At 38.7% G+C, this 21,264-nt stretch overlaps 1 protein-coding gene and 1 pseudogene across 1 annotated transcript in view; one reads left to right on the forward strand and one right to left on the reverse strand.

Annotated features, from left to right (window-relative positions):
• The window catches only part of CORIN (corin, serine peptidase), a 235,634-nt gene that overhangs the window by 206,499 nt on the left and 7,871 nt on the right, over positions 1-21,264 (forward strand). The window contains exons 17-19 of the mRNA XM_088020863.1: positions 8,506-8,622; positions 11,000-11,049; positions 11,203-11,377. Of these exons, the coding sequence (XP_087876989.1) occupies positions 8,506-8,622; positions 11,000-11,049; positions 11,203-11,377 (342 nt within the window). The remainder of the gene's footprint in view (positions 1-8,505; positions 8,623-10,999; positions 11,050-11,202; positions 11,378-21,264) is intronic.
• LOC114203064 (ferritin heavy chain pseudogene) lies at positions 5,900-6,701 on the reverse strand (annotated as a pseudogene).

Genomic DNA, 21,264 nt, shown 5'->3' on the forward strand with positions numbered 1-21,264 from the left:
TCCTTCGGATCCTAATGGGAGCGGCCATCTTTGTACATGACCCGCTCTTCTTGGTCTCAGTGACTGGTTGAGGGGCAGGTACATAACCCAAACTGAACCAATCAAAGGACTTCACTTCCAGGTCACAGTGATTGGATTTTAGGTACTAAAAGTCCCTCAACAAGTTTTGTTTTAGGTGGAGCTGGGAGAGAAGACTTCTTTCCTTTTTGGTCACAAAGATGAATGGATTTGAGTTTAGAAGGGCAAGTAGTCTGTCCCCTGGTTTGTGGAAAAGTCCGTTGAAGGTGATAAAGCTACCCTCCCATCACCTCCTGCTCCCTCTCACAGAAGAAGTGGAGAGATGGAGGGTCCTGAGGACACTTGCTTCCCTGGCACCAGCCATCCTGAGGACCATCCACATCCATTTAGTGATTGATTACATTTCTAGCTTTTGATACTCGATATTCCAGTGCTATTTTAGGTACTAAAATCCTGAATTTCTTTTGTTTGTGTAAAACTATTAACTGAATATATACATGAAGTGTGTGTGTATATATATATACAAGATATATATATATACATAAAATATATATATAAATAAAATATATTTTTTTAATTAAAAAAAGTTTGAATTATTTTATCTTATATCGAGTCATAGTCTGTCTTAGTTGAATAAAGGTGTATTTTCTATACTTCTTTAGTTTTCAAGAAGAGGAAGAAATGGGCAATTGACAAAAGCAAGACTTCTGTTAGAAAAATTAATTCTACTCTGGTTCACAGTCTTTCTGAACTAGTGGAATAAAAAATGGCATATTGTAGTTGAAACTGGAAATCTCTACTTTTATATAAATCAACTGAAGGTGAAGACAAACAGGAAACAAAAAACACTTTCTTTGAAACTAAACACAAGTTGCTGTCAATAAGATGTTGAGTCAATAAAATATTTTCTTAAAAATAATAAAAAAGATTATTCTAAAAGGTTTTCTACAAGTTACCAAAAAAGCAATGGAATTTTTTGAACATAAAATAGCCCAAAGGAAATAGTTGGACTAATGTAGATTCTGAAAGAGGTAGACACTTTTGCTTAAAAGTATACTTACAACTTGACACCATTTACTCAGTTTACTTTATGAGGTTGAATTTTAAAAATGATCAAATGACATTTTAATTTAAAATTTTTATGATTGGTTAATTTTTTCACTTTTAATGAAATGCTTATTTTAAATACTACTTTATTTTTATTAATTTTATTTTCTAATTTATACTGGAATGATAGTGTATATTTAATAGTTATCTTTTATAAATTTATATTTTACTTCATGTTATAATTTTAAAATTTAGATCAATATGGATTAAACGTCTAGTGTCATTGATTTTTTTTAATTTTATGAAATATCAATACTGTGATTTGATTTAATAACTTTCCCCTCTTTGCTTTGAGATAGTTTTTGTCACTTACACCTATAGATCATTGCCTAATACAGTTCTTATACTCTACCTCTGAGATAGACAAATGAATAAAATTATATGTTCTCAGTTAGGATTTCAATAAAAATATTTTTATAAACATTAGGTTTACGGGACACCTAGGTGGCTCAATTGGTTAAGCGTCTGTCTTCAACTCAGGTCATGATCCCAGGGTACTGGGATCAAGTCCCGCATTGGGCTCCTTGCTCAGCAGGGAGCCTACTTCTCCCTCTGCCTGCCGCTCCCCCTGCTTATGCTCTCTCTCTCTGACAAACAAATAAAATCTAAAAAAAAAAAAAAAAGAAATACTAGGTTTCCTGGAAAAATTAACTCAGACTTTATGTTCTCCTTTAAACATTTCTATTGGTGAGAGTTTTTCTGTATAAAGCATAAGCTGAGCTATCTAACCAGGCAAATGATTCTATAGTAGTATTCATTCATGTTTTGTTTGAAACCTATTGTGCCCTTTTGTCAAAATTTCCAGGTCATCCTTCTACTTGACAAAATAATTTAACTAGCTTTTAATAGTCACATGTCTATAAGAACCAGAGATAATAATATGACAGGATTCAAGAAAATATTTCTGAATCCAGATAGCTAAATGTTTAGTGGAAATGTTCCAAATTCTGAACGGGATATTTAGAATAGCGAATCGTGTATCTTGTCTACTACACCAGTCATTTATATTTCAAGACCAACTGCTAATACCGAGGTTGAAAACTCAGATTATTTTTCCCCAACAATAACCATAATAGAACAGACTTTGTCCTTCCCCTGAAATGTATAACATTTCTAGGTAATTCCTACCCTGTTCTCTTGCCCCCAGAAGTCAAGAAGCCCTTGGTTGCCCATTTGTGCTGACCTTCATTTTTAAGTCAGCAACCCCAACATGATGATAAAACAAGTGTTAAGTATCCTATTACTAAATAACGAGTGTCTTGAGAGTAGGAAAAGGATAGGTCAAGCTGTCTAGAGATCTGGTTGCTCACCGAAGCCTTGAAATATATCTTTCCTTTCAGAATATCAGGATGTTTTAGAATTCTGGATAAGTTCTATCTTCTCATTTCCAGGACAGAGGAAGAATTAAACATTTTTTATATATGTCTTATGGCTGCACAACTCAAGAAGCAAATTTGGAAATCCTTTTGCTTTTCTGTGTAGTATTGCCTTTAGACCCAGAGCAGAGGGGCCTTGCCCTGGGCTCCATGATTTAGAAGAGTGATTCTCCACCAGGCTTAACTTTGCCCTTTAGGAGGCATTTGGAAATGTCCCTAAGACCTATTTAATTACCAGTCCAGCAGTGGTGGGGTGGCTACTAGCATCTAGTGGGTAGACGTTGGGGATGGTGCTAAACATCCTACAGAGCACAAGATAGCCCCACACAGTAAATAATCATCTGGTATAAAATGTCAGTAGTGCCAAGGATGGGAAACCCGGATTTAGAGGGACCACTCTGGCCTTCCTCCCCAGCCATGCCTCACCCCATGGGGCAAGGAGTCTGTCCGCCAAGGAGTTATGGCCCCCTGGAGCCTGGTCCACGATCTATAGCAATGTTTTCAGAGTGTAGTCCCAGACCAGCAGCAGCAGCATCACCTGGGATGTGTTAGAAAGATTGCTTTCGAGGCCCTATCTCAGACTTTGCAAATCAGGGAGTCTGGGGATGGGGCCAACAAGCTTTGTTGTAACAGGCCCTTCAGGTGATTCTGATGAATGTCAAAGTTTGAAAACCACTGTTCCAAGGAGTCCAGAATCTTATATTTGAGCGTAAAAGATATGTTTGTCAAGATGGGAAGATTAGAATACATTTTCTTTAACAACTTGTTAACTTGATTTATAACATCTAAATATGTAGACATATGGTATGTGGGTCTCCATTTGTACCCTTACTCGCAAATGTTTGGCCCCACATATGTTTGGGATGGGTCTGTATCTGTGTCTCAGTTTTCTCAGGCTGTCAAGTGGGGGCACTGGATTAGATTGTTCCTTAATTTCCTTCTCTGTACATGATTTCATTGCTACTATAGAAGCATTTAGTTCTGATTATATTCCCCGCACACACCTTTTTTCCCCCAGTTGGGCTTGTCTTTTTAAAAATTAATTAATTAATTAATTAAAATTCAACTAGACAACATATACATCATTAGTTTCAGATATAGAGTTCAAGTGTATAACATCCAGTGCTCATCACATCACACCTACACACACGTTCTTAGGATAGAGGGACTTTAATGCCTAATCAGTGCTAAAATGTTTTTTTTGCTCTTTTGCTCTCTGCCCAACAGGATTTCTTTAATATGATAAAATATGGGAAAAGATAAGTCAAATGCATTACCGATTGTCAAAATTTGAGCAGCTAAGTTCCAGATACTTTTTCATAGCACGATTTACATTATATACATAGTTATAAAAATTAAAAAGCACAGGGCGCCTGGGTGGCTCAGTTGGTTAGGCAACTGCCTGCGGCTTGGGTCATGATCCTGGAGTCCTGGGATCGAGTCCCACATGGGGCTCCCTGCTCGGCGGGGAGTCTGCTTCTCCCTCTGACCCTCCCCCTTCTCGTGCTCTCTCTCTCTCTTTCTCTCTCTCAAATAAATAAATAAAATCTTTAAAAAAATTAAAAAGCACATACACATAGATTCTTGATGATAAGTAAATTGGCATTAGTCTTTCAGGGAAAATCAAACTATTAATCAAAAATTTAAATTTTGATTTGATACTTTTATTTCTAAGAAATTATTTTTATTTCTAGGAAATTGTGCATGGAGGCAAAAATGAATAGTTAGGAGTGTTAACTGCTGCTTTTTTGTTATAATGAAAATTAGAAATAACCTACATGTGCATCAATAGTGGGTTGGCTAAGTAAGTGTATGCACAGCCATATAATAGTAACACTCGGCAGCTATAAAATGAACTGGGCATGTGCTGTTAATGAAGGGGGACCGTGTGGTGTTCAAAGTGTTAGGAGTGGTACTCTGGCCTCAGACCACTGACCATCTACATACTGTGTGACCTTGGGCAAGTTACTTATTCTCTCTTTGCCTCAATTTTTTCATCTCCAAAATAGGGACTAATAATGCCTACTTTCCAACATTGTTGGGAGGATTAAATAAGATAAAATGAGTTTGTCTTTCAGTGCAGTTGACAAATGTCAACTATTATTAGGGAAAGATTTCCAAGATAAATCACTAAATAAAAATATATCAATACAACACAGAACAATGTGTATAGACTAAAAAAAAATGAGTATGTATACATGAATTACAGCTAGAGCTTGGCAAGGATACTCTCAAATGCTATTTTCAGTGGTCATTTCTACACATCTGGGATGGGAAGAATATTTTTTCATTGTATAATTTTATTTTTTCCATATAAAGTATTCTTTTTATAACAAAATTATTTAAAGAAAAAATAAGAAAAAAATGAAATCACACAGATGCTCAGATTCTGTATGATGGCAGAAATAGAACCATATGGATTCACTGATATTTTTTTAATGAGCCATAGCATGGTATTTCTGGTGCTAAAAAATTTATTTTTGTGCATGAGAAGCATTCTAGGGCTTAAGAATTTCATGGAAAACTAATTTTTATAATGACATCCCCCTCTTCTTGATGATGAATTTCTTGTATTTTCCACTTGATATAACTGAGAGATTCAGACTAAATTGCCTTTCTTGTTGGAGGTTAATGAATGAAATGCAGAAACATCCCAGGTGCAATGCTCTGTGGAAACCTTTTTCAGGGCAACTGAAGGTGCCTTGCGGGTTGAAAGACTCAAGTGTCCTTTGACGTGATTTTTCTATCCACCACCGTGCAAATCCTATGCTGAATAGCCCTCCTTGTGCGAGTCCCTTTTGCCCTATAAAAACTTGCCGAAAGAATGACAATTAAACAACAAATCTGAGGCTTATCTTCCTTTGGCTTATGGCCAGTCATATGCCTGGATTTAGGAGGCCCTCAAGTTGATCGACTGCAGAAAGGAGTTCTCAGGATGCAGGTATCAGGAGAAACACTGTCAGTGGTGTTTGTGACCTCTGTCTGACTTTTAGTAGCTTGCCTCTTGCTTACGCCTCCACATACAGAACTTGTGAGATTGACAGAAAGCCAGACTCTCATTTTGGTCAAGGAAAACAAAACTCCTCATTTTGCAGTAGGTTTTGTGAAGTCTTCAATCATCCCACCGTTCATTCAAGTTCCTAAATAAATTCAATCTTGTGGAACTCTTCTTAAAGTGTGGTCAGGGTTCATGCTCTCTGTTTTAAAATCAAATGATTAGAATCCACTCATTATTAAGGGCTTTGCTTTTTTTCTTTGGCTCTTTACCATCAAGTGTTCTCTTTAGAGGGTTTTCCTCTTTTATAAGTAACAGGATTTGGGGAAGGTTTTGTTCCTTTTGCTTTCTATTATGAGATTACAGTAGTTTTTTTGGGGGGGTACCAAATTACTTTATTTGAAGAATGGTACAAATGAAAGAAGTTAAGTGGATGTTTTGGTACAACTTATAGAAAAGGTAAAGGTAACCCCAACATGCATGCACTGCCTTGGTGACCAGGGAAGTCACCCTTGTGGCTATGGGAAGACAGCCTAAGGCTTAGCTTTCACTCTCACTGTTTCCCAAGGTGTGCTTGTCAAAGAGATACTCTGCCATGCCAGATTCGGGAGCCCCCATCTTGCGCAGGTTGGTTACGTGGTCACCCAATTCTTTGATGGATTTCACTGCTCATTCAGGTAATGAGTCTCAATGAAGTCACATAAATGGGGGTCACTTTTATCAGTGGCCAGTTTGTGCAGTTCCAGTAGTGACTGATTCACGCTCTTTTCCAAATGTAATGCACACTCCATTGCATTCAGCCCGTTCTCCCAATCATCACGGTCTGGTTTCTTGATATCCTAAAGGAAGATTTGGCCACCTCGTTGGTTCTGCAGCTTCATCAGTTTCTCAGCATGTTCCCTCTCCTCATGAGATTGGTGAAGAAAATATTTGGCAAAGTTCTTCAAAGCCACATCATCGCGGTCAAAGTAGTAAGACATGGACAGGTAGACGTAGGAGGCGTAGAGCTCCAGGTTGATCTGGCGGTTGATGGCGGCCTCCGAGTCCTGGTGGTAGTTCTGGCGCACCTGCGAGGGGGACGCAGTCGTCATGGCGGCGGCTGAGAAAAGGCGGCGGCGAGCGGCGGCGGGGGCCTTGGAGCGGTCCGAGGGCGCGACGAAGAGATGGCGGAGGGCTGGCTCTGAACGGCGGCCCGGGTGGGGGACGAGCTCCGGGTTCAGTCCAAGCACTGTTGAAGCAGGAAACCGCGGCGACTCTCGGCGGAGACTCGAGATTACAGTAGTTTTTAAATAATCAGCTGAAATGTTCATTTTTCTTTCAATGCCACCGAGTCTAACTTTGCTTCCCTTCCTGTGCCCTCCCCCCCCCTTTTTTTTTGAAATATGGCATCCTGTTATTGGAAAAGAAAGTCACCAAGCCTGCAAACTTGATGCTACTAAAACTTCAGGATTTCCAGGTTCATTTGAACCCTGAGTGCTGTTGCCATTCTTCTCACTTATCTCTTATTTGGGTTGGGGGGACGGGTGTCATAAACAGGTATTTGCACTCATTGACAAGATGGCAAAATCTAGATTATAAGCATATAATGGAATACATGAATAATATGTATTTCTCTTAGGAAATTCTATGTGATGCCTTTTTAAAAATTTTTTAATTTAAATTCAATTTAGTTGACATATAGTGTATTATTAGTTTCAGAGGTAGAATTTAGTGATTCATCAGTTGCATATAACACCCAGTGCTCATTCCATCAAGTGCCCTCCTTAATGCCCATCCCCCAGTTACCCCATCCTCCCACACACCTCCCCTCCAGCAAACCTCTTTGTTTCCTAGAGTTAAGAGTCTCCTATGGTTTACCTCCCTCTGTTTTTATTTTATTTTATTTTATTTTCCTTCCTTACATTCATTTTCTCACTTAACTTTGATGTGTTTCTCCAGACATTTTCACCAGGGAACAAATCCATATTATACGTGTCACTTTTCTCATCATCATGCACCCCTGCCACCCCCAACTTTCATCGAAGGTGCTCACCTTTTACTTGAAAAGAAAGATAAGAGGCTATCTGATTTGAATTCTCTACCCCCCTCCAACTTCAGCAAAGTACCACTTTCCTTCCAGGTCCGGAGGCAGCCCTCTTCCTTCCTATCTAAATTAATTCTTCCACATTTTCTACCCTGGGGCATTAGGTGATGAAAGTCCAAACAGTTTTCTGCAAATATGGATTGCCTAAAAGAACCAATTATTTCATTTAGAATAGAATATTTTACACAAAACCTGAATACTTTTGAAACCTAAGGTTTTAAATCTTGGATACAGGGTAACCGTATTTATTTGAATGATTGAATGAGACATTCACAGGAAAGTATTGGTAGAAGTTGAGTAAGAATATAGGTAAAGAGCAAAATAATGTTAACTCCCATCTTTATTTTCCAGAGTTTTTCCTAATTTTTAGTTCATGAGGATTTTGCAGTATGTTGAAAAACATCATTATAATTTTATACTGCCCAAATAGATCCTAAGTGGCCATCAATTTACTTTACTTATTTCTTTACTTTTTACTTTACTTCACTTTACTTTATTTTAAGGTATTGCTGCACTGCAGGATTACACTGGGTAAGAAAAGAGGATGAAAAAAAAATCCTGGGCAGATAAATTCTTTTACTTTTTGTGATCCCTGCCCAAAGTTGCTCTTGTTTTTTAGGTATTGGAACTTTTACATCATACACATTAGAATTCTAACACCTCACAAAGCTCAAATGCATGTCAGTGGAGAGAATGATTAAAATTGCTATAACTATTTGGATCTTTATTGCTCTAGTATATTTTTAGTAGCTTCCTCTCTTGCTGATCATATTCCATGCCAAATTTCTAATACAAATCCCCCTCTTGAAATATTGACTTATAATGTAATGCTTCTTTTTGAAAGACAGTGAGTGCTAAGGAATGATATTGTCTGGTCAAAGATCATTGTGCTTTGAATATGTCATTGTTATTTGTCCTTATATTAGAGAACCATCTGTGACCGAATTGGTACAGGAACAGGAGCAAGACCAGCTGTGGTTGACATTACACTCCAGCTGGGAGAGCCTCAATGGGACCACTTTGCATGAACTGTTGGTAAAAGGGTAAGACCGCTTGCACAAGAGCTGTGTAGAGTGGATTATGGAGCAAGAGTCTATCATCAGGGACCTTCTCCTACTTCTAATTTAAGATAACCCAAATTTATCACATCAATAAAGAACGTCCATAGAATGGTGATTGGTCTTTATATTTCAACATTGTTTGGTTTTATCTCTTCTTTCTAGACATAAATTATTTTTTCTCTTGCTAATTACATGCTTCTTTAATGATGATTACAGCAACTATCATGGGGAAGGAAGAGGAACTTAGGTTCTAATTTTGGAGTTTTTTTCACATCCTATTCAAAGTAAATTCTCATATCTGCAGTTTGTACAGATTCTACATATAACTAGTTAACAGGGAATGGAAGTAATGAGAACTGATCAAACTTGGACAGTCTGAGGAAAAAAATTGACACAAAATGAAATTATAATCAAGTAGCCTTGAAAATATACTTCTGAAAATTTTCCCTAAACAATCATGGCATCTTGAACAAGGCTGTCTCCCTTGTCTATGGCTGGGGGTATGGGGATATGGAGGAAATTGAAGGAATTAACATTTATTTAGTGGTTATTACATTATAGGGTCATAGCTACAGAATATTTAAATAACTTGATCAAAACTCACAGCCCACAGTGGCCTCTCAACTCAAACCAAGTTAATCTGACTCCAAAGCTTTTCATAAGTGCTAGAGAAACCACTTAAGAATTTCAAAGAAATCGAAAGGTAGGCCATTTCTCTTTAAAATTTCTTGAAAATTTCCCCAGAGACCGAACTCTGCAGCCAAATTTCTGAAGAACTTCCTTCAAAACAATGACCTGAATCTTTCAACAGAGTGATTTTTCCCCCCAAATTGCAAATGACAGAAAAGCCCTTTCAGGTTTAATACATACACACATATGTACACATATACATACATTCAATTGTAAACTGGGAGTTGGTAGAACTGGTTCTACTTCTGGCTTACTAACTAGGTTTGTGATCTTATATAACCACAATTTCCTATAAAATAAAATTGGTACAGATAGTCTTTGCTGTTTTTTCGTATTTCTACAAGTTGTGATTTTGGGATCTAACCAATTAACAACTGACTATTGAGTATCTCTTCTCTGGCAGGTTCATTGCCAGGTTGTGAGGAGATGTAGGAGTGAATGAGGGGAACAAGGGCCCTCATTCCAAGGAACCTATGCTATATAGGTGGACAGAGAGACTATAAGCCAGTAAACAAAAGGAATTTCAGATATTTGGAAATACTACAAAGAAATTAAGAATAACAAGATAGAGAGTAAGAAGGAGATAGGCAGATGGGACTTTAGGTTGTGGGAAGGCAAAAAGCAGGCATGTTTTTCTGTATTATATAATTTATCGATACAAATAATTACGCATGCCCCCATGCAGATTTAACAAGAAATGAAAACACAATAAATCCTCAAAAAGGAAAGTGGACATGACATATTTAGGGATTTTTTTTTTTTCTGAGAAATCTGATTCTAAGCACATCACAGTATTTTTGACAGTCCCAAAGTGTCTTTTGTTTTTTAATTTATACTATGAATAAATGCTTCATGGTTGGAAGAGAACTTTGTGATTGAAATTTAATGTACCCTAAAGCAAGTTCTCTTGTGCAGCCACATTGATAGATGTTTAAACATGGCCCATGTACTTACCTTTAAAGGTTAACTATGATTTTTAGAAAGGTCTTTCTTTCCTGAACTTACTTTCTGTTAAGTTCTACTGACTGGTTCTGATCCCACCACCTAGAGTTACATGGAATAAATTTAACCCCCCTTCTTCCTGTCAGCCAAAGGTAGATCCACATTTTAATATCACAGGTCTCATCAAGATTTTTTTCCAGTCTAAAAAATTTAGTTCCTTTATCTGTTCTCTAACTTTTTGAAGTAATATTTTATTTCTCTCAAACTATTTGCAACTTCTCTTGGACAGCCACACTCTCTCTGTAAGCATAAAAATCTGACATGCTCCTTCCTCACCAAAGATTCTAAGAAGTAGCCCAGTTCCCTTGCCTTCCTCTGCCTACTTTGAAAATCATGGTTTGAGTCAATATTCTGGGTGGTGCCACCAGCCAAGATGATGTGGGAAACTTTGCTAACAGTAGTTTCTTTCCCCACCCATGTGAAATTATGTTATGATGATATTAAATAAGCTTAAAAAAAAGGTACATATCCTCCATATACCCTTGTTTCCAAGGTGATATTTGACAACAGCCCTGCCTCAAGAATTTCTGCATGAATTTCTGTTACTCAAAGAATGTGACCTCTGGGAATGGTTGAACCTATATCTTGCTTTTCACTGGTGAAGTGTTTGAAATGAATGAAAAATATGTAACCTTAACATTATGCCATTTTATGTTTCCAAATCTAGGCAGGCTTGTCATAGCAGAAGTAAGATTTCTCTTCTGTGTACTAAACAAGGTGAGAGCATTAGTGGTGTGGCAATGAAATATGATCTTAATTTAACTGGGTTGGCTCAGGGGAAGAACAGTACTTTGCACTTAACAGCAAAGACCTAAGTATCTTGCTGGGTTTAGCGGTGAATCACACGCTGTCTTTCCTGCTCCTCGGTAGACTGCGGGCGTCGCCCTGCTGCCCGAATGAACAAGAGGATCCTTGGGGGTCGGACAAGTCGCCCTGGAAGGTGGCCATGGCAGTGTTCCCTGCAGAGTGAACCCAGTGGACACATCTGTGGCTGTGTCCTCATTGCCAAGAAGTGGGTCCTGACAGTTGCCCACTGCTTCGAAGGGTAAGCTGCACTTTGTTCTTTGGCTTTGCCTGGATTTGATCATTTTGTCCCTTGGGCGTTCTTAGTGGCATATGTCATTCTGTGAAGCCACTTCAGTGCAAAAGCCACAGTTGATCTACTTCCTTTATCTGCTTAAGTCTTTTTACTCTTGATGTTGTCATCCTATGTAGGTGCTAATCATTTATTGGAAATGGATGTATATTGCCTATGAATTTTTTCCTAAAGAGGGAGAAAGAGGAAGAAGTTTAGGAGGTTGACTGTCCAGCTAGCATTAGTCTCTTTGCTAGCCCTCTTAAATACATCGAATACACCTGAGGTTCAACAAAGAGGATTGATGTATACTACAGGAAGGTGAGGGTACTGGAGGGACTAGTGAGGACTTTGAGAAGGAGAGTTAAAGGTACCACAATATGTGTATAAGGATTCTCCAGAGAATGAGAGACCAATGAGAGAGGAGGGGTGAATTTATTTTAAGAAATGATCTCACATGATTGTGAGGGTTGCTGGTGAGTCCAAAATCTAATGGTGTAGATCAGCAGCCTAGAGACTCAGGGAGAGTTGCAGTTGGGGTCCAAAGGCAATGTACTGGCAGAATTTCTTCTTGCTCAGGAGAGGTTAGTCTTTGTTCTCTTCAGGTCTCCAATATATGGGATGAGGATAATTATATTATGGAGGGTAATCTGCTTTATTCAAAATCCACCAATTTAAATGTTAATCTAGCCCCCAAAACACCTTCACAGAAGCATCTAGAATAATGTTTGACCAAATATTTGGGTGCCATGGCACAGCCACATTGGCATATAAAATTAATCATTACAATATGCCTAAAGGGAGCAGAAAAATAAGACAACGGGCAAATCTACCCTAAATTGACAACCATCACTGTAGAAGGTCCTCTCCCGTTCCATCCATCTATTGTGTATTTTAGGAACAAAAGCCCCCCAAGCCCAACAGTTACACTAACAAACACACCCAAAAAATCCCAAACATTTAGTATGTTCACACAAGATTCTGGGGGTCAGACATTTGGACATGACATAGCTGGTGCAGTTTGTCTCTGATCAGCGATGTTTGGGGCCTCAGCTGGAAGATTCTAAGGCTGAGGGCTGGAACCATCGGAAGTCAGGCAGTCAGTGCTGCCTGTTGGCTGGGGCCTTAGTACATCATGGTGGCTGGCACCCCCCAGAACCAGCTTCTCCAAAAGGGAGACCTAGCCTCCAAAGACATACATGGTGCCTCTCCTGTATGATTGGTCAGAGCCCTCACAAGCCCCACCCAGATCCAAAGCGAAGAAACAAAGAACTCTACTCTCAGTAGGAGGAGGATTTGAGGACAAGGTTTTAAAAACCACCATACCACTTTTCCCCCCTGTTTTTTAAAAATAATTTTACTTTACTTAAAGTAAAATTAAATATTAAATAATAGCAAAAATTCAAAACGAAATAATTCATAGTTCTATCACCTAACTCAATTGTTTTCATTTGATCAGGTTAAGTTCTAGAAAAAAAATGCAATTTCTTTCTTTTTTTTTTTTCCTATTGTTTTATTTTTAGCTTTGCCACTTACTGTGTCACCGTGGGTCAATTCATTAACTTCTCTGGGCCACAGTTTCTTCACTTGTGACATGAGGGAAATAACAGTCCCCACCTCACAGGGTTGGTGTGGGCAGTAAGTGAAATAGTCTTGTGCAAAGCCTTGGGAACCATGCCTGACACTGATCAGTGAACTCTCAAAGGTCAGCTTTTCTTTTAAAAAATTACTGCCAAAAATACGCATTCTACCTTTCCCCTTTGCATTACGGCATGAGTATTTTTGCATTTTGCTGGCAGTATTTTTATCTTCTTCCATACTCTACTTTCTCATCCTCCTCACAGGAACCCCTGTTACAGCCTAGCCGATGTTCTTTCTCAGCTATAAACACATACACTTTTCACAGGGTGCTACTGTTTGCTTTTACAACTTGGAATCACAATCTGTGCTTTTGTTTGTTGTTTTTCTCATACCACAATATATCATGGACCTCCCTCTAGGTCAATGGATGTAGCTCTAGCTCTTTTTCAAAACTAAATGATATTCCCTTATCTACATTTACCATAACTTTTTCTATTACTCCCCAGATGATGGACATTCAGGTTAGCTCCCATTTGCTACCATCTTAATAATACTGTAATACATCTTCTCAAACAAAGCTACTCACCTCCTTGTCTTCTTGCTTCTATAGACTAGAGTCCCAGCATGTATACTTAGCTCTGCATGGGGGTTCCAGAGATGAATACGTGTTTCCCTCCTTGGAGTGCTAACCTAGGAAGGAGGCAGGCACTGAAACAAGTAATTAGAATATAATGCAATAAGTGATTATAAAATGGAAATGTGTATATCCAGTAGATTGTTCTTTTTGGGAAAATAAAATATAAAAAATAAACCAGAACCCCCTTTTGAGAAGTTTTAATGTGTTAAGATCAAAAATGATTGGGAGAGTCTGTGTAGTGTGTCGGGAAATACACGAAAATGTTATTGCTTTGGAAGGGGCCAGATGTTTCCAGATGTCTTTTCCAGTTCTGATTTATAACTCCGTGATAAGCAGAGATGACACTATCAAGAGTACATTCATCAAAACACCTAATTTAGGATTACCTAAATAAATCCAGCAGTTCTTTAAGGGAATAATACTCTTTAGGTGTTAAGCCAGATTCATACGCCACTTCTGTCATTTCCGTATGTGGTATCCAGTCTTCCTCTTTCACTGATAGCTCCGTAAAATTAACAAGAAACCTTGCAGTAGAGAAGAAATATGTGTTTACAATTAAGGAAATGGATATTATATCAAAGGTCTTGGTGAAATTTCATGGAACACTAAACTTAACAGGACTGTCGAGAGGGACCTGGACTGTCCATAAAAAGCTAGAAATAGCCCAATGTCAAATAAGCCTTTGCTTGAATGTGTGCTAATAATGGATTCTATGTTACAATCTCTCCAGTGGCCCGCAAGCTTTGAGAACTTCTAATTATAAGCCTTATTCTCTACTGAAGCCATCAACTGCTGCAATTAATGGGATTCACTTCATATTGTGATTCCATACTTTGGCAAGGCCCAGTGTGACCCTCTGTAGGTCTTCTCAAGCTTGTCTCTTTTAATTATATTGGTTTAAAAAAAAAAAAAGGACAAGTTCGTTTTGCTCTTTTATGGAGAAGTATTTAAAAATCCCAAACGAAAATTAAAAACATATGAGATACTAAGCTGATCAGACCAAGTCCCATATGCCCTAATCACAACTCAGCTTTAACACTTCTGAGGAAGAAAGACTTTGACTTTCAGGGGTAATTTAACAAGGAATTTTCTGCCTTCTTCTGCCTCTGAGAGTCTTAAGTCTGAACTTCCTAGGCTGGCCCACAAGTAGTCATTGTCAGAAGCATCTAATTCCACTCTAGGAAACACACATGAAAAATGATCACCTCCCTATATGAACATAACCCTTAACCCTGCCATGTCACCCATGCCGTGATTTCTCCCAATCAGCTCTTCTCTGCAACAGGACTGCAGTTGCTGGTCTGCATGTGTCCCCCAATGATTTCAGTCCCCCCATCTCCTCCTCGTGCTCCAAGCTCATCACGTCAGTCCTCCTGAACAGCTCCCTCTCTCATTCTCCACAGAACAAAATCACTGTTCTTGCCCAGCTGTCCTGGTCTAGCAGTCTGCTAGTGCACTCAGAAAAGGAATTGAAAGGCTTAGTCTGTTTTTTATTAAAAGTTAAATCATGATGTGTCCTCATGATTCCTGCTTTACCTCTGGGTGCTTATGAACTGTGCTGGTAATTCACAATGTGTTTTTCCATTCCATCAACTTAAGCGATTTGATCCATTCCCGTCAGTAATAGTGTCTACTAAAGCAGAAATTCTCCATTTTGGATCCATACCTCCCCTGGGGTGCTATTTTCCAGCAGCATTGGACAGTAAGCAAATGTGGCTTTAAAAAGTCTTTGGTGACAATGACCTGACTCCATGCTTGCCACTGTACTGCCTCGTATGGAGATATTCTCTCTCCTCCTCTCTCCAGTGGAAAATATCTGGGTTTAGCATGTGGCCAGAAGTTGACTTAAAATACGCGTCAAACCTCATAGTTTCTGGGGCTCACAGAAACTGGGAGCTCCTCCCCTTTTAAGCTTTGTAGTTACTTACGTGTTTCTTCTAGTCATGCAACTACCTACCAAGTACTCTGCATCTGCACCTGAACAGCTAACAATTGCTGAAGGATATCACACACCCTGACAGCTAACAGCTCACATAAAATGTATGATCGTGAATCTCGAGTGAGCATCCAACAATGTAGGACACTTCCAATATACCTCCACAGCAGAGTCACTTTTCTACCCTCAGAGACAACTGTCTGACATCTCCTCTCTCCCCAAATCCTCTCATCCTCCATTGGTCTCACCTCATACTTCATGGAGAAAAGAGACACCATCATATATTTCACCTTGTGTTACCCTTAATCCCAACAAATTACCTGTAAATGTGGCCATATCCCCTTCTTTCCCTTGACTTAGGGTGGAAGATGTGTCTCTGTTTCTATTTAAGATAATCATATCCTCCTTCATCTTTTTAAAGACTTCATTTTTAAAATCATCATTTCTATTTTGCATCATTAATTTCTCCCTTTTTGCTGGATCATTCTCTTCAACAAACATGCTTTGATATCACTAACTTAAGCCCCCTTCTCTTGATTTTCCATCTCTCATCAACTATTGCTCATTATGGCTGGAATTCACAGTAAAACTCCTGACAGACTTCCATGCAGTCATTGGCCCCCCTTTTCCACTTCCCATCTTCTCCTCAACCGATTTTGGTTGAGCTCTCATCAAAGTCATCACAGATATAGCACAGATATGGCCAAGTCTTTGATGACTTCCATCTTGCCATATCGAATGGTGACTTTTCAGTTTCCGGTTTGTTGGAACCCTTTCTAGTATTTCATCACTACATCTTTCTTGAAATACTTTCTTCACTTTTATCTTAGGATAACTAAAATAGTCTTGTTTTCCTCTTATTTCACCAACCTACCCATTTCTTTCTCTTTTCCTATCTCTTCCTTTTTTAGGCCACTGAATGCTTTAATGCTCCAGGGCTATTATGGACTGCAAGCTTTGTTTCCCCCCCAAATGCACATGTTGAAACTCTAACCTCCAACAGAATGGAATTAGAAGGTGAGGTCCTTGAGAAGTAATTAGATCATGAAGGTGGAAACCCCATAATGGGAATAATGTCCATATAGGAAGAGGAAGAGAGCTTGCTACCTCTTTCTGCCTTATGAGGTTACAAAAAGAAGATTATTATCTATAAACCAGCAAGAATGTCTTCACCAGAACCTAACCATGCTATCAACCTGATCTCGGACTTCCAGCTTCCAGAACTATGAGAAATAAGTGTATATTATTTTAGTCACTCAGTCTACGGTAATTTGTTATAGCATCCCGAGCTAAGACAAGGACCCAATTCTTGGCTTTCTTATCTGTCTACAGTCATCTAATAATATGGTTTCAAATACATGTACATATTTGAACAAATATGAATATCAAGTATTGATATGAATATCATTATGGATATATTTGAACATAAAATATGAATATCATACATTTATTCATGACTTCCAAACTTATATCTCCAGCCCAGATTTTTCCCAATCACCACCCTTACCCACCGACTTTAAACATGTATATTTAACTTAGATGAGATGTCCATTTGAATGTGTAATAAACATCCTACTTTAATTGCCAAAGCAAAACTTGGTTCCTTACCCTCTCCCACTGATCAAATAATTGTGTGCCTCACAAGCTTTCCCCATCTCAGTAAAAATCAATATCCATTGGTTCACCAAACCTAGGAATCATCCTTAATTCCTCTCACATTTACTCAGTGATAATTTCTGTAGGATCTTCTTCCAAATTATCTCTAACCCAACCACCTCTCACTATCTTCATGCTATAATTCTAGTCTAAGCCATCATCATACCAGGTCTTCACTATTATGTTGGTTTCCTAGGGCTGCCATAACAAAATACCATAAACTGAGTGGCTTGAACTGGGTGGCTTGAACAATTTTATTATCTTACAGTTCTGGAAGCTAGAAGTCCAAGATCAAGGTGTGGGAAGGGTTGGTTCCCTCTGAAGGCTATGAGAGAATGCCTCTCACCTAGATTCTGGTGGTTGCTGGCAATCTCCGGCATTCCTTGGTTTGTAGAAGCATCACACAAATTTCTGCCTTCATCTTCACATAGTGTTCTCTTGGTGTGCATCCCTATCTCCAAATTTCCCCTTTTTATAAGGACACCAGCCATCTTAGGGCCCATCCTAATGACCTCATTTTAGCTCAATTACCTTTGTAAAGACCTTATCTCCAAAAAGGTCATATTCTGACGTACCAGGGGTTAGGACTTCAACATATGAATTGCGGGTGGGGGAAACATAATCCATAACAACTGTTAAAACAGTTTCCTATCTGGTCTTTTTGACTGCTCTCTTGTCCCCTTATTGTCTATTATCCACACAGTGAGATAGTTATCTTTCTAAAATGTAAATCAGACCATGTCACTCCCCCTGCCTTAAACCCTTCCCACTGTAACAAGAATAAAATCTTCTCATCATGGCCTTTCAAGATCTAGTCCTGCCTCTTGGACTGCATCACCCTCTACTCTCCCATGGTTCACTGGGCTGCAGACATCTAGCCTTCCTTGTGTGCCTAAAATCCTCCAAGCTCATTTCTACCTCAGGGCATTTGGACTTGCTGCTTTTACAGTTAGAGTCACAAAACTACCTCCTTCTGGTCATTAAAGTCTCTATTTAAGTACAACTTTGTCAAAGACCTTCCCTAACCATCTTGGCTACAGTGAAACTGCCCCTCCCAGTCAGCTATCATATAACCCTATTTTGTCACTTCTAAGTGCCCAGGATAATCTTATTTCTTTATATATTCTTTAGTGCAGTAGAATAAAAGTTCTATGAGGGCATGAACTGTCTGTCTTCCTCACCCTTGTGTTTTCATTTATTTTAGCATGGCATATATAGCAGCCACTCAATAAATATTTGCTCACTGACTAACCAGCCCCTTCTAGATGTTTCTTAGTAATCATATGTGCAGTTCTTTTAGGCGTTAGGACTACAATTTGTCTGGAACTAGAAATCTTAATTCATCTACCGAAGGTCAATGGCATCTCACTGAGTCCTCCCAAATCTTAGACCACACATCAGTTCAACATTGTCATGTACTAAGCACCTGTATGTTTTATCAAATGGAAGATGAATCTTCTGCATATTGTCTGAAGAACATCCTCTTTGAATAGAGAAATTGGAAGCAAAGGAAACTCCAAACAGTTCTGTTTTGTCTTACTTCTTTACTAATATTATTTGCCACAGACAGAAATTTTCCCCTTTCCTTGTTCTTTCACATTATTTTGCATAGAAGCCATTTTTGTTTCCTACATTTCTTCTTTTTAAACAAATCCCTGTTCAGTCTATGACTAAGAATTTCCAGTAATTGCTACACTTTCATGCCTCTCTTTTGTGATAAAGTTTCCAGTTGCGAAGCTCTGGGATCCTAATGCAGTCTCATTTACTCTTTAGCTGATTCTTCATTTTCTTATTGCAGTCACTGTGATGGTAGCATCAGAATTTGGCATTTTATTTCTTTCATCTCTCTTGATCTGTACTTGCTTTAAGAGTCCCTGGATACAATATCATGTCGGCCTTTTTTCCCCCCAAACATTTTGAAATCTGATTCTTGAATTTCTAGGATACATATCTGACTACCCTCTTCTCTTGCTTTTTTGGATCTTGGGATAACAGGATTGTTTACTTTCTGTAATTTCACCACTGGTAGCTAGCTCCCCATCATGTCCAGGAGATATGTTGAGGAAAGAGAAGATCTCTTCTTGCTATCTGCCATCCTGTCACTTACCAGTGAGTCTGCCATGTGACATGCTTTTCTGTGGCCAGTACCTGATTCCTATGTAGATGCCTGTGGACCTTTCTTTTTGTACCAGAGAAGTTTAGTAGAAAACGTGTGGTCTAGGGGTTTAAGGGACGAGCATTCTGGTCTGTTACCATCATTTACTACCTCTGTGACTTTAGATGAGTCATTCATCTGCTGTGAGTCACTGCTTTCTCTTCTATGAAATGGAATAAGAATTTCTGTTACATCTCACAGTTGGCAAGAAGACCACTTGAAATAATGTGTATAGAAATACTAGGAAAGCTATGAAGTAGAGCTCTTACACTGCGGTAAATCCAGGCTGCCGGTTTATTTTGCTTATTGTATTGCCTTTTTTTGGGGGGGGGGGGAGCGCAACATTTAAAACTATGGATACCTTAAAAGGAATCCAGAACTCTAGCTTTCCCTGAACATTCAAAAGGTCAGGTCCTACCTGGCATCCCAATATGACAGCAATAAGCAGGAGTGGAGAAGTGGATGACCCTCCAGATGGGCAGAGCCTGTGATTTGACACACTCTGCTATGACTTCCATCTGGTCCCTTCACATATTCACTCTGTGATCACCCCATTCTAAAGTCTGTTCCCTGGGTGTGTTGAAGAGAATCCTTTACGATTACCAAGGGCAGAACACAATATTAAAAGTAAGAGGGTTGGGAAATCTAGTAGTATATTTAAAATAAGTTTAAAATCCCTCATTTTGGGTGTTATGCACAAACAATGAATCATGGAACACTACATCAAAAACTAGTGATGTAATGTATGGTGATTAATATAACAATAAAAAATTTAAAGAAAAAAAATCCCTCATTTTGGGACGCCTGGGTGGTTCAGTCAGTTAAGTGTCTCCCTTCAGCTCAAGTCATGATCCCAGGGTCCTGGTGTTGAGCCCTGAGCCCTGCATAGGGCTCCCTGCTCAGCAGGGAGTCATTTCTCCCTCTCCCTTTGCCTGCTGCTCCCCCTGCTCATGCTCACTCTATGTATTAAATAAATAAATAAATAAATAAATAAATAAATAAATAAATAAAAGTAGTGTGTTGTGAGATTTGTAGAACAGCAATGATGCCATTATGTGATATTTCTTAGTGCAAATTTGGTCACCTTCAAACTACCTCCAAATCAGTACTTAGCTGTGCTATTTCTGGAGTAAGACTTATAAAATAGGGTGGTTTCTATCACCGGTATTAATTAGAAATATTAATTATCTTTTCTTAAAATGATAAATGTTAAATATAAGATGTTAAAGCAAAACCAGAAAGGATGAAAGAAAGGGAAACTTTATGCTCTTAAGATGAAGATAGACATCTCTAAACCTGGCTAGCTGAAATAAGTAAAAATGTGGCATTTTTGTGTCTAAACTGGGGTTCAAGCTGGCATATGTAAACCAAATTGACCAGTTCTTATGGCCAAGGACGGTGTGCCTTTAATTTTGTATAAGTTTTCCTGCATGTCGTCTAAGATGTATATGTAGCTGGGCTTTCTCTCTAGAGCTGATGGTTGAAGAATTCTACGTTGAAATCAGATTATCTCAATGTTCTCTGTAAAGTGTATCCATTATTAAAGTAGTAGTTTAGGCATGAAACAAATTAGACCGTAAATGTGAATTTCAGACAAGGAAATGCCACCTGGAGCTAGAATGAAAGGAGAAAAACGTCTCTTAACGTCTTCCTCGGCCATTTTCACTGTGATTGGTGGATTTTCACTGGACTTCCTCTCTGCCTGCTTCATGCCTCCCAGAGCATGAGGGGTCTCTGCAGAAACTTCTTTAAGGATGTGCCATTTCTCTGTGCTGCTGCTTTGAGGTCTGACACCTCAGTTTGTAAAAGTCCCCCTTACGCTGAAGACTTTCAGTGGGTATACTTGGCTTTTTTTCTTTGTTGCTCAAAACTCTTCATTGAAAAGCCCATAT

Source organism: Eumetopias jubatus, unplaced genomic scaffold (assembly GCF_037043125.1).
Source record: "Eumetopias jubatus isolate StellerSeaLion01/CBP00866 unplaced genomic scaffold, mEumJub1_p1.0 scaffold_2, whole genome shotgun sequence".
Lineage (NCBI taxonomy): Eukaryota > Metazoa > Chordata > Mammalia > Carnivora > Otariidae > Eumetopias > Eumetopias jubatus.